General features: G+C 44.6%; 1 protein-coding gene across 2 annotated transcripts in view; it reads right to left on the reverse strand.

Moving 5' to 3' along the window:
- The window catches only part of LOC126335180 (uncharacterized), a 284,521-nt gene that overhangs the window by 180,673 nt on the left and 88,802 nt on the right, over nucleotides 1-15,046 (reverse strand). For both annotated transcript variants that reach the window (XM_049998172.1, XM_049998173.1), the window contains exon 2: nucleotides 13,210-13,380. In XM_049998172.1, coding sequence (XP_049854129.1) covers nucleotides 13,210-13,380 — 171 coding nt within the window. The remainder of the gene's footprint in view (nucleotides 1-13,209; nucleotides 13,381-15,046) is intronic.

Raw genomic sequence — 15,046 nt, forward strand, 5'->3', positions numbered from 1 at the left:
AAGCTACTGGCGGTGACATCCAAAGTTAAGAAGGAAATTGTATTGGTTTTATGTAAAAGAATTTAACAATGGATATAATTGTTACTTTATTTAGAAAGTGAAAGTGGGCAAGCTTTGATTATTTAAATGTGTTAAAATAATTTAGATCAAGCTGTAGCCAATCAGATGGGCGGATTCAGGAAAGGGAACTGCCCTAGTCAGTTGAGTGATTATGTTTGGCGCGCGGGAAAACGCGGCCGGAGACGGGCAGAGAGGAGTTCTGGTCTAAACACCAAAGAGTACGGTTCGGCTGGGGACACCGAAGGGTACAGTTCGCGCTGAGACGCGAAAGCGGACGGTCTGTCCTTAGGCAGCTAGGAAGTGAAACGCCTTGGAAAATTTCGCGTTCTGTGGTATCGCGGGACTTAGTCTCTGAGTGTTGAGCAGCCGCGCACCTGGTGTGAACTCTTTAACTTTTCGTGATGATAACGAGGTGGAATATTAGACTCGTTTTTCGCGAAGAGATTGTGAATGATCGAACTGTGTCATATGGATATGCGCTCGAGTGTAACAGTAACTCTAAATACGACCACTTTCGCCATTAGTTTACTTTCCGAATAAACATTATTCTAACCAAATCGCAACTGTGTGGCCTACATCATTCATGGGTCGTTAATTTAGTTCCCGATATTATTATTACTGTTAGTATGTGTTTTGTTAACTTTGTATTTCGCCATCAGCCAGACAATGTAATCAAAGGGTAACGAGTGTCTAATTTAGGGCGTGTAATGCGACACGTGCGGTTCCAACCCCAGACGAGTTTGAGCCAAGGCATTTCGACGAAGAGGAACCGCATGTGAGCCCGAACATCTTTGGGATGTTAGTTCGCTAGCCCTCGTAGAATGTTTACCGTCTACTACAATAATCAATAGGTCAAAACCAATTTCAAAATGATTTAGATACCTGTATGTTGCGATTCTTGACAACTGAATCTAAATAATGAAAAATGTGAAGTCATCCACGTGAGTACTAAATGACATACGTTAAATTTCAGTTACGCGATAAATCACACAAATCGAAAAGTTATAATTTCAGCTAAGAACTTAGGGATTACAATTACGAATAACTTAAAAGGAAATGATCACAATGATAACGTTGTGGGGAAAGCGAACCAAAGGCTGCGTTTAGTTGGCAGAACAGGAGATGCAACAGGTCCGCTGAAGAGAACATTGCACTTTTTCGTCCTCTTCTAGAGTACTGCTGTGCTATATGGTATCCTTATCAGATAAAATTGACGGTGAGCATAGAAAAAGTTCGAAGGAGTACAGCTCGTTTTGTTGTATCCCGAAATAAAGTGGAGACCGTCACGAATATGATACGCGAGTTGTGGTGGCAATCATTAAGACAAAAGCGTCTTTTCTTGTGGCGAGATATTTTCACGAAATTCTAATCGTCAACTCTCCCCACCGAATGCAAAAATGTTCTGTTGGATATCACCTACACAGCGAGAAATGATCATCGTAATAAAATAAGAGAAATCAGAGCTCGCACAGTAAGATTTTAGTGCACGTTTTTTCCCACGCGCTCTTCGAAAATGGAACAGTAGAGAAATTGCTTAAATGTGATTCGATGAACCCTCTGTCAGGCACTTAACTGTGGATTACAGAGTAGTTACGTGGATGTAGAAGACTGATTATCGCCTCAGTATCCGTCGCAAGAATCAGTGTGCCTTGCTGATGATCCCAGTATTCCATATTCGTGAAAATTTGTAAATTTCCTAATGCAGCGGCAAAGGTTGGCGCAATTTGTACCTTCCTCTAAACATATTGGAAAACGTAATTCGGACACTTTTTATACTTATTACATACGACACCTACGGTCGCTTATTTAAGACAATATGTTTTCACAATTATAGTAGGCTGCAAATATTTGTTACTGGGGAAGTTTCAGACGGATACTCTGGAAGAGGGTAGGATTCATGCGTGTTACGTCGTATCAGTTTCTGAGGTCTCAGGCTTTGAAAAGAAACTAAGAATAATGAATTTATTACAATAATATCTGAATTATTTGAGCAGTTTTGTACAAGAGATCAGACATTCAATCCTGTAAAAACGCCTCACGAACAAGTATTTGTTACGTACTGGAGCACGCTCATAAAGATGCAAGTAAAATAAAAGCTTCTCGGAGTGACTTAAGTGTACAGTGCTACAAAAGACATTACTTATGGCATTGTTTATTAAAATTCATGAATAGGTGAGATAAATGTAAATCGTTTTGTGCCAGTGGTGATTAGTTTGCTGGAATAAGCATTTGACATTAACTTGCATACACGGTAGTCCATTGGTAGTGACCTGGCCAAATCTCACGAAAGAAGCATCAAACGAAAAAACTACAAAGAATGAAACTCGTCCAGCTTGTGAGGGGAAACCAGATGGCGCTATGGTTGGCCCATTAGATGGTGCTGCCACAGGTCAAACGGATATCAACTGCATTTTTTAAAATGGGAACCCCTATTTTTATTACATATTCGTGTAGTACGTAAAGAAATATGAATGTTTTAGTTGGACCACTTTTTCGCTTTGTGACAGATGGCGCTGTAATAGTCACAAACGTATAACTACGTGGTATCAGGTAACATTCCGCCAGTGCGAACGGTATTTGCTTCGTGATACATTACCCGTGTTAAAATGGACCGTTTACCAATTGCGGAAAAGGTCGATATCGTGTTGATGTATGGCTATTGTGATCAAAATGTCCAACGGGCGTGTGCTATGTATGCTGCTCGGCATGTGAAACGTCAACCACGACCTGCAACAAATGATCATGCCCAAGTAGGTGTTTTAGCTGCTGTCGCTGCTAATCCGCACACCAGTAGCAAACAAATTGCGCAACAATCTGGAATCTCAAAAACGTCGGCGTTGAGAATGCTACATCAACATCGATTGCACCCGTACCACAGTTCTATGCACCAGGAATTGCATGGCGACGACTTTGAATGCCGTGTACAGTTCTGCCACTGGGCACAAGAGAAATTACGGGACTATGATAGATTTTTTGCACGCGTTCTATTTAGCGACGAAGCGTCATTCACCAACAGCAGTAACGTAAACCGGCATAATATGCACTATTGGGCAACGGAAAATCTACGATGGCTGCGACAAGTGGAACATCAGCGACCTTGGCGGTTTAATGTATGGTGCGGCATTATGGGTCACTGTAGACCATTTTGATAGTTTTCTGTCTTATGAAACCTAACTTAAACCTAGATTATAGATATGATATGGCATAGGTCATCCTTAGATCCATTGTAGAACTTGGAAACTCTTTTGAACTGTACATGTCATGTGTTGTCTGGCGTTTCCTTACCAGCAACAGGTCCCACGTTCAAACCAGTCAATTCCATAAAAAACACGCTCAGAGCGTCTTTGCGCGAAAGTGGTAGGGAGACACCACGCAGAATGTTGGAAACAGTATTCTAAAATGAGAAACAGTCACCTTGTGAACAGCAGTAGACAAACTAAATGAGGATTTCTATGTAGTGAATGTCGTTTCCTTTCTACAAGTAATCTACCTTATTTGATGTGACTTAAAAGCGGTATTTCTTACACTGCACATTTTACAAAAGATCGAAACTGAAGCAAATAATCGCCTTCGAGGTAAGTAGTGGTACAAGTAATGGTGGTGAACGCTGTGTATAGTTTTTATTCCCCCTTCTCATTTCCTCTGCGTGTAATGTATTCCACATGAAGTGTACAGTATAATATACTGAGCTGACAAAGGTCATGAGTTTGCGATATTCACACATACAGACTGCAGTAGCATCGCAAGCACGAGGTACAAAAGGGCAATGCATTGGTAGCTCTGTCATTTGTTACCAGTTGATTAATGTGAAAAGGTTTCCGCCGTGATTATGACCATACGACGGGAATTAGCAGAATTTGAACGCAAAATGGTAGTGAAGCTAGAAGCATGAGACACTCCACTTCGGATATAGTTAAGGAACTCAATATGCTGAGATCCACAATGTCATTAGTATGCCGAGAATACAAAATTTCGGGCTTTACCTCTCTTCACCGACAACGCAGTGGCTGCCGACACTCACTTAACGACCGAGAGCAGCGGCGTTTATGTAGAGTTGTCAGTGCTAACAGACAAGCAGTTCTGCGCGAAATAATGGCAGACATCAGTGTGGGACGTACGACGAATATATCTGTTAGTACATGTAGCGAAATTTGCCTTTAATGAGCTATGGCAGCAGACGACCGACGCGAGTGCCGTTGCTAACAGCGCGACATCCCCTGCAGCGCCTCTCTTGGACTCGTGACCATATAGGTTGGACCATAAACGACTGCAAAACCGTGGCCTGGTCAGATGAGTCGAGGTTTCAGTTGGTGATAGCTGATGGTAGGGTTTCAGTGTGGCGCAGAACCTATGAAGCCATTGACCCAGGTTGTCAACAAGGCACTGTGCAAGCTGGTGGTGGAGGGAATGGACTGACATGTCATCGGACCGGGCCATATCTGTTCGCGATAGATCTGGAGAACATTTCGGACGGATCGAGCCAGATCGACCGACAAGAACCCCACCGAACAATTATGGGACATAATCGTCACGCCAGTTCGTGCCCAACATCCTGCGCTGGCAATACTTTCGCAATTGTGGGCGGCTATAGAGGTAGCACGTTTCAATATTTCTGCAGAAGACTTCCAACGACTTGTTGAGTCCATGCAACGTCGAGTTCCTGCACAAAAGGAGGGCATATTAGGAGGTATCACATGACTTTTGTCAGTTCAGTATATTTCCGAAGGAACATTGCATCGTTATTCTTTAAAAAAACACAGGTACTGCAATATCGTATCCATCCGCCAATACCGGGCAGCGACTCTCGGTTAAAATGTCCTCGCCCTGTACGGGAATTACATAAAGTGTGTATGAGTCAGGTTGTGATGCAGGAACGACGACATATGGAAGTTTGAGTCTAGTCGTGGGTCGAACACGGATAACCAACGAGGTTAGGCGACCATTTACTAAAGCGGGCAAATCGTAGTTCGAATACCTATCCGGCACAAGTTTTCTTTGTCGTTATCCCCTTATATATCTGATGGTTGCCCACAATCGCAACTACTAATAAATTTCATTTATTTTATAACGGCTGTAGGCGCCGCATTAGCTGCTCAATCGGACATACATGCATGTCTAACGAAACATTGCATCGTACAGTGCACAGGCACTGCAGTATCATTTAAAATATAAGACTAATGAATGAAAAAGGAACTGAGAACTAATCTACGAAAAACGATTTGTACTAGCACACTGGAAATCTGTACAAAACCCACTAAATATCAGCGAAAAATGAATGTAATATATTCTGTAATATAGCCTACAAAGCCCAAAAAGAAAAATCGTTTCAAGACAAGTTTATTAAATTGCAATTCCCGTCTTTCAAAATAATTTTTTGCAAGTATTCGGGGAAATACGATGGTCATCTGTGATTGTTGCTAAAAGTAGCAGTTCATTTACCACAGTAGAAGTTCTTGACACAGTGACTTTCGTAATGTTGCTTGCAGATCGCTCGTATGTGACGCCGTATGTGTCTAAGTATCTGTCCACCACCGTAGCTGAGTGGACAGCGCGCCAGGTTGTTATGCCGGCGGCCCAGGTTCGATTCCCAGCTGGGTTGGACATTTTCCCCCTCAGGGACTGCTCGACGCGCAAGTCACCGAAGTGGCGTCACCTGAAGAGACTAGAACCTGGCGATCAGGTCTACCCACCAGGTGGCCCTCACCACACGACATTTCATTTCATTTCGAAGTATCTAGAGATTCGACCGCGGCTTAAAACATCTACACTACTGGCCATTAAAACTGCTACACCAAGAAGAAATGCAGAGGATAAACGGATATTCATTGGACAAATATATTTTATTAGAACTGACATGTGATTACATTTTCACGCAATTTGGGTGCATATATCCTGAGAAATCAGTATCCAGAACAACCACCTCTGACAATAATAACGGCCTTGATACGCCTGGGCATTGAGCCAAACGGAGCTTGGATGGCGTATACAGGTACAGCTGCCCATGCAGTTTCAACACGATACCACATTTTATAGAGAGTAGTGACTGGCGTATTGTGACGCGCCAGATGCTCAGCCACCATTGACCAGACGTTTTCAATTGGTGAGAGATCTGGAGAATGTGCTGGCCAGGGCACCCCACACCATCACGCCGGGTGATACGCCAGTACGGCGATGACGAATACACGCTTCCAATGTGCGTTCACTCCGATGTCGCCAAACACGGATGAGACCATCATGATGCTGTAAACAGAATCTGGATTCATCCGAAAAAACGACGTTTTGCCATTCGTGCACCCAGGTTCGTTGTTGAGTGTACCATCGCAGGCGCTCCTGTCTGTGATGTAGCGTCAAGGGTAACCGCAGCCATGGTCTCCGAGCTGATAGTCCATGCTGCTGTAAACGTCGTCGAACTGTTCGTGCAGATGGTTGTTGTCTTGCAAACGTCCCCATCTCTTGACTCAGAGGTCGAGACGTGGCTGCACGATCCGTTGCAGCCATTCGGATAAGATGCCTGTCATCACAATAGCACAATACAAAGCATTTCAGATATGCTCCATAATGTTTATGTCTGAGGAGTTGGGTGGTGAACGGAAATGTTAAAACTCAGAAGAGTGTTCCTGGAACCACCCTGTAGCAATTCGGGACGTGTGGGGTGCGCATTGTCCTGCTGGAATTGCCCAAGTCCGTAGGAACGCACAACGGACGTGAATGGATGAAAGCGATCAGACAGGCTGCTTACGTACGTGTCACATGTCAGAGTCGTATCTAGACATATCAGGGGGCCCATATCACTCCAATTGCGCTCGCCCCACAACATTGCAGAGCCTCCTCCAGCTTGAACAGTCCCCTGCTGACATGCAGGATGCAAGGATTCATGAGGGTGTATCCATAACCGTAAACGACCATCCGCTCGATAAAATCTGAAACGAGACTCGTCCGACCAGGCAAAATTTTTCCAGTCACCTACAGTCCAACGTCGGTGTTGGTTCAAATGGTTCAAATGGCTCTGAGCACTATGGGACTCAACTGCTGTGGTCATTAGTCCCCTAGAACTTAGAACTACTTAAACCTAACTAACCTAAGGACATCACACACATCCATGCCCGAGGCAGGATTCGAACCTGCGACCGTAGCAGTCGCACGGTTCCGGACTGCGCGCCTAGAACCGCGAGACCACACGTCGGTGTTGACTGGCCCAGGCGAGGCGTAAAGGTTTGTGTCGTGTAGTCATGAAGGGCTCCGAAAGCCCATATCGATTATGTTTCGTTGAATGATTCACATGCTGACACTTGTTGATGGCCTAGCTTTGAAATCTGCAGCAATTTGCGGAAGGGTTTCACTTCTGTCACTATGAACGATTCTCTTCAGTCGTCGTGGGTCCCGGTCTTGTAGGACTCTTTTCCGGCCGCAGATATGTCGGAGATTTGATGTTTTTGCCCGACTCCTGATATTCATGGTACCCTCGTAAAATGGTCGTACGGGAAAATCCCCACTTCATCACTACTTCGAGATGTGCGCCGACTATAACTCCACGTTCAAACTCATTTAAATCTTGTTAATCTGCCATCGTAGCAGCGACTGCGCCAGACACTTGTCTTATACAGGTGTTGCCGACTGCAGCATCGTATTCTGCCTGTTTACATATCTGTATTTGAATACGAATCCCTATACCAGTTTCTTTGCCTCATCAGTGTACGGCGTTCTGTGATGGGTCTGTTGTCAGTAGAGGCTGCTCTCGGTTGAGAGTACGCCGTTCTATGTTAATTTCATGATATACCTCTTTGTGCTAGTTTCCTAATATTTCATTTGTGTTGCGATTCTACCACCTTTGCTCAGTATTCATTCAAATCAGTGGCTCCACGCAAATAGGTTCGCAGTCCGTGCGTTCCCACGATCTGACACTGGACAGAATAATAACACAAGATCCCGATGGCCTATCAATATTTATCTCACCCGCTAACTGGGGCAAGCTCTCTTCATTCAGACCACCTGGGATACGAAAACTGTGGCGGTTAGTTTAGGTGTGGTAGCCCATGCTTAGTAGATATTTACCATACTTGTCAGCCTACCTCAGTATGGTTTTGTTCGCCTCTCAGTAGCAGCATGTTATGTACAGTAAAAGGAAAGAGACAACAGGAACCAGCGAACTACAGCTTGAATTATGTATGCTGCAATAAAACAAGAAACGGTTGCAATTCGTTACGAGCCGCCAACGCAGATGGGACTGGAGGGGAAACGCCGTGAGATATTCAACTCGCAGCGCTCCGGTCCGCCTCGCGTTCTCATTAACTCGCTGACCTTGCGAGGGTGTTAGTCGCAGTTCTGCGTAGCTATTCCTTGTTTTTCTTTTTCGTCAACCGGACCAAAGAGCACAGCTGTTATGCTTGTCCAGTGCTGCGAATAGTGACAGTACACTTGCATGGAGATCAGTATTCACTTACCACCGCTTTTGCAGATTAATTGGAAGTATTCAGAAATATCCATATTAATTACTCGTGGAATAAATGTAGTAGTTACCCAACCCTCCACTGCTGTAGAATCAATCCGCCCGTGGAAAATGTCGACTGGCTGGTGTCACTTAGTAAATTCGATCAATGATTTTAATTAAAGATTGGTTGTAAGTCGCGTCCTAGACTTAGATGTCATTCTCAAGTAGGAGTAATAGGAGAAATCGAATTCAGAGATGCGCTCGTAGGAACGTAACCTGAAACAACTCCAAGGAAAAATGCAACAGAAATGCTCGGAGAACTCAAACTTAGTAATTAAGGGTGCCCATATTGAAAACACCAGTTTAAAAACGTTGTAGAAAGAGAACCACTACTCAGAATGACGTCAGATTTGAATAGCATTTTATTAACGCAGGGAGAAACGTCACAGAAAAAAATAATGACGAAAATTTGATCAGTAGATGACGCTGTAAGCGTCAGAATAAGCACACCAACAGACGCTTAGCACATGGCTATTCCTCAGTTTGCGTCTGAGACACTCAACATGACTGCCTTCTTTAAGTATCGCGCACTGCTCGTAAAGTTGTTTTACAAGAACGGTAACTGTGCGCCAGTAGCCCTGCAGAAGTTCCAGACACTCACGGGTACGAAAACAAGTATTGGTCCGATATCTGATAAGGGTCTTGAGAAAATGCTTACAAAATTGGAAAACACAGGTTCTTCTGAAATGTAGCGTGGCAGGAGGAGCAAAGCAGTTGATCCGACGTCTGTCGACGGTGTGGCCATAGCACTGCAGGAGGGGTCAAGTGCTGGTGCATAAACAAACAGTGAACGGGAAATTGCCCGAACGTTGGACGTACCTGCAGTCTTGCACATTGAACAGTACCGATGGTACTGCAATTCATCTGTCGTTTGCAACTGATCCCTTTAGGTTAAGACGCTTACACGCCATCTACTGGTAAAATTTTCATCCATTTTTTGCTCCATGATACTTACCCTTGTGCCAACAATATCCTGATCACATTTGACGTCATTTTCAGCAGTTGTTCTCTTTCGATAGTATTTTGAAACTGGAACGTCATTTACGGACACCATGTATAACTGTTCAATACTTATCAATGAAGAACACAAATTACACTACTGACCATTAAAACTGCTACACCAAGAAGAAATGCAGATGATAAACGGGTATTCATTGGACAAATATATTTTATTAGAACTGACATGTGATTACATTTTCACGCAATTTGGGTGCATAGATCCTGAAAAATCAGAACCCAGAACAAACACCTCAGACAATAATAACGGCCTTGATACGCCTGGGCATTGAGCCAAACAGGGCTTGGATGGCGTATACAGGTAAAGCTGCCCATGCAGCTTCAACACGATACCACAGTTCATCACGAGTAGTGACTGGCGTATTGTGACGCGCCAGATGCTCAGCCACCATTGACCGGACATTTTCAATTGGTGAGAGATCTGGAGAATGTGCTGGCCAGGGCAGCAGTCGAACATTTTCTGTATCCAGAAAGGCCCGTACAGGACCTGCTGAAATGAATGGTTTCGCTGGGATCGAATGAAGGGTAGAGTCACGGGTCGTAACATATCTGAAATGTAACGTCCACTGTTCAAAGAGCCGTCAATGCGAACAAGAGGTCACCGAGACGTATAACCAATGGCACCCCATAGCATCACGCCGGGTCATACGCCAGCATGGCGATATCGAATACACGCTTCCAATGTGCGTTCACAGCGATGTCGCCAAACACGGATGCGACCCTCATGATGCTGTAAACAGAACCTGGATTCATCCGAAAAAATGACGTTTACCCATTTGTGCACCCAGTTTCGTCGTTGAGTACACCACTGCAGGCTCTCCTGTCTGTGACGTAGCGTAAAGGATAACCGCAGCCATGGTCTCCGAGCTGATAGTCCATGCTACTGCAAACGTCGTCAAACTGTTCGTGCAGATGGTTGTTGACTTGCAAACGTCCCTATCTGTTGACTCAGGGATCGAGACGTGGCTGCACGATCAGTTACAGCCATGCAGATAAGATGCCTGTCATCTCTCCTGCTAGTGATACGAGGGTGTTGGGATCCAGCACGGCGTTCCATATTACCCTCCTGAACGCACCGATTCCATATTCTGCTAACAGTCATTGGATCTCGACCAACGCGAGCAATAATGTCGCGATACGATAAACCGCAATCGTGATAGGCTACAATCCGACCTTTATCAAAGTCAGGAACGTGATGGTACGCATGTATCCTCTTTACACGAGGCATCACAACAACGTTTCACCAGGCAATGCCGGACTACTGCTGTTTGTATATGAGAAATCGTTTGGAAACTTTCCTCATGTCAGTACGTTGTAGGTGTCGCCACCGGCACCAACCTTGTGTGAATGCTCTGAAAAGGTAATCATTTGCATATCACAGCATCTTCTTCCTGTGGGTTAAATTTCGCGTCTGTAGCACGTCGTCGTCGTGGTGTTTCAATTTTAATGGCCAGTAGTGTATGTAGCCTATACTTTACAACATTAATGCAGAACATACACAGTTCGTATTTTTTGTAGATGAATATCAAATGGTTCCACCAAGCAGCGAGGGACGAAACCATTAATGTGGTAATTGAACTGCGTGACATATTCCTAAATATCAACAGTAAACTTATAACCGGATACTACCGGATTGTTTCTCATTATTGCGGGCACTACCTTGCATTTATACTTATTGAAAGACAGCTGCCATAGATTAGATCATCTTACAGGCGCAGTGCTGCTCCTGACCTCTCCCATTCAGTGTCAAACGCGACTTGCTGCAGAGCTTACGTTAGGAGTGGTAGATTCTGTTCTACCAATGGCCAAGGCATTTTTTCTTCTTTATTGTTATTTCATCCCCATTGCCCCATACGGCCGGCGGGTGGGCTGCCAGAAGATACACTCTGCCACTCTTCAGCCACGTGAGGTGCCGCGGTTGACAACAAAAGGGATCTACGAAAAGAGCGGGCATCGCAATCACTCCTGGCTATTGGGGAGTCAGGTTGGTCAGGAGCTTATTCCGACAGGTCTTCGCTGGTCTTCGGGACTCAGTTCGATGCAGGACTCTTCACTGAAGACAACTGTACTCCAGGCAACGAGATAGCAGACCCTACTCGTCAAACCCTACTTTGGCCAGAAAGGTCGCCGGATCTCTCCCCAATTGAAAACGTTTCGAGCCTTATGGACAGAGCGCTCCGACCAGCTCGGGCTTTTTACGATATCACCCGGCAATTGGATAGAAATTGGCATGATATCCCTCAGGAGGACTCCGACAACTGTTACCAGTGAATGCCAGGCCAACAATACTTGCATAAGGGCTTGAGGTGGGCCAACGCGTTATTGACTTGCTCAGTTTGTGAAGCTCTTTCTCTTCAATAAATTATTCATTTTTTACTGAAATTGTAATCATTTGTTCGTCTCTACATGTACATCATACCCACCGATACCAATTTTCGTCACATTCGGATAATTCCTTCTTGATGTTTCGTTTTCTTGTGTTAATATTTTTATTTTAATAATTATTTTTCTCTAACTCAATTACCAATATGGGCTTGGCATGATCTATGTGTAAGCATATCATTTCCATTTCAGATTAAAAATTGCCCACAAAACGATACATATTGCCTAAAGTAATTCCCACGCACGTAAACTAAGTTGACACTCGCCGCGGAGGCTGATGGGAGCCATCGTATAGGCCAGTGGTACCCAACACGTGGTCCGCGGACCCCCAGGGGTCCGCGAGCGATGCCAAAGGTGTCCGCAAGGTGCTATTAGAATAAAAAATGTATTAAATATATTTCTTATGATAACAGATTTTTTGTTTTGACCGCTTCCTGCATGAAAGACAAATATAGGAATCGGCTCGACATGCGGTCGGATTTCAAAGTGAAAGTTTGGAACCTAACATTTCAGAAATAATGGACTCAAAGGTCAGATTGAACTCATCTCATTAAGAACTGAAAATTAAAACTAACTGTATACTGATGGAGTTCTCTGTTGTAAATGTTTTCTTTTTGTTTCAAATAAATAATACCTTGGACGAAGTTAGTGTTTTCTTATTTTTCACACATGTCTACTCAATGTAATCTCAAGTGTAGTACACTTGAAAGACCAATACAGTCAATTTCAATTTTTTCCTGTCATTTTCAGTTCACACTCAATTTTTATTTTTTTAAAGGAATTTGTTATACTAAATACCCAGATTTGAAGACAAAGTTTTGAGCAGTAATCAAAAATTGAACAATAACAATGATAGCTAAATTGAAAAAGTTTTAAGCTCAATATTTTTTCAGTAATGAATATGTCAATGTTTTTTCTAAGTACCAGAAATAGAAAACGTATGAAAAGACTCTTAATTTGGCTTTTTTTAGGTACTTGATACTGTGATATGACAAGGCACCAATCATGCTCGACGAGGGGGTCATCGAGAAGAATGTTGTTGGGAACCCCTGGTATAGGCAATTCATATTATTACAGTCGCTCCTATCAGCCTTCGCGCCGAGCGTCAACTTAGTTTGTGCAAATATTCCAGACGTTGCACTGTATCTTCCCAGTGTGGCAGATCGCAGCTCCATAAGGAACACTAGAGTGCAGACATCTCGAGCTAGCGCAGCGCAGCCACGCTCGACTGTGATAAGAGCCGTTGTCGCGCCGCCGCTCACCTGTGCGGGTAGCGCGCCACCTGTCTGCAGCTGCGGCGCCAGGTGCGACGCGCAGCTGCGGCTGCAGCCGTGGTCCGCAGTCAGCTCCTCCGAGCTGCGAGAGGTGGGGGGCGGCGGCGCCGGCCAGCCACAAGACCGCGGACGCTTCTCGTCCGCGTGCAAGCTCGGCTCCTGCAACACGTACACACACACACCACACCGTCTGTCAGCTCAACGGAACACAAAGAAATGATGTTGTGCTACGAATAGTGGGGAAAAACTGAAACTCTAATGCGGTCAATCGTTTTGTGAAAATAAGAAATGAAATACAGTGGTCAGATAAATGTTGCATATTGCTGAAACTTTATTACATAATTTTGTGATGCAGAAATTCACTACTGGCCATTAAAATTGCTACACCACGAAGTTGACGTGCTACAGACGCGAAATTTAACCGACAGGAAGAAGATGCTGTCATATGCAAATGATTAGCTTTTCAGAGCATTCACACAAGGTTGGCGCCTATGGCGACACCTCCAACGTCCTGACATGAGGAAAGTTTCAAACCGATTTCTCATACGCAAACAGCAGTTGACCGGGGTTGCCTGGTGAAACGTTGTTGTGATGCCTGTTGTAAGGAGGAGAAATCCGTACCATCACGTTTCTGACTTTGATAAAGGTCGGATTGTAGCTTATCGCGATTGCGGTTTATCGTATCGCGACATTGCTGCACGTGTTGATCGAAATCTAATGACTGTTAGCCTAATATGCAATCGGTGGGTTCAGGAGGGTAATACGGAACGCCGTGCTGGATCCCAACGGCCTCGTATCACTAGCAGGAGAGATGACAGGCATCTTATCCGCATGGCTGTAACGGATCGTGCAGCCACGTCTCGATCCCTGAGTCAACAGATTGGGACGTTTGCAAGACAACCATCTGCACGAACAGTTCGACGACGTTTGCAGCAGCATGGACTATCAGCTCGGAGACCATGGCTGCGGTTACCCTTGACGCTGCATCACAGACAGGAGCGCCTGCAATGGTGTACTCAACGACGAACCTGGGTGCACGAATGGCGAAACGTCATTTTTTCCAATGAATCCAGGTTCTGTTTACAGCATCATTATGGTCGCACCCGTGTTTGGCGACATCGCGGTGAACGCACATTGGGAGCGTGTATTCGTCATCGCCATACTGACGTATCACCCAGCGTGATACGTTCGCATTGACGGCTCTTTGAACAGTTGACGTTACATTTCATATGTGTTACGACCCGTGGGTCTACCCTCATTCGATCCCTGCGAAACCCTACATTTCAGCAGGATAATGCACGACCGCATGTTATAGGTCCTGTACGGGCCTTTCTGGATACAGAAAATGTTCGACTGCTGCCCTGGCCAGCACATTCTCCAATTCTCTCACCAATTGAAAACGTCTGGTCAATGGTAGCCGAGCAACTGGCTCGTCACAATACGCCAGTCACCACTATTCTTGATGAACTGTGGTATCGTGTTGAAGCTGCATGGGCAGCTGTACCTGTACACGCCATCCAAGCTCAGTTTGACTCAATGCCCAGAAGTATCAACGGCGTTGTTACGGTCAGAGATGGTTGTTCTGGGTACTGATTTTTCAGGATATATGCACCCAAATTGCGTGAAAATGTAATCACATGTTAGTTCTAGTATAATATATTTGTCCAATGAATACCCGATTATCATCTGCTTTTCTTCTTGGTGTAGCAATTTTAATGGCCTGTAGTGTACTCTACGATATCACTACATTAGTTTGTAATGTAATTCTAGGGAAAACGATCCATGTTGCTACAGAGAGGGAGCAGTAGCGGCAGTTTATGGCAAT

This window comes from Schistocerca gregaria, chromosome 2, assembly GCF_023897955.1.
Source record: "Schistocerca gregaria isolate iqSchGreg1 chromosome 2, iqSchGreg1.2, whole genome shotgun sequence".
Taxonomy (NCBI): Eukaryota; Metazoa; Arthropoda; class Insecta; order Orthoptera; family Acrididae; genus Schistocerca; species Schistocerca gregaria.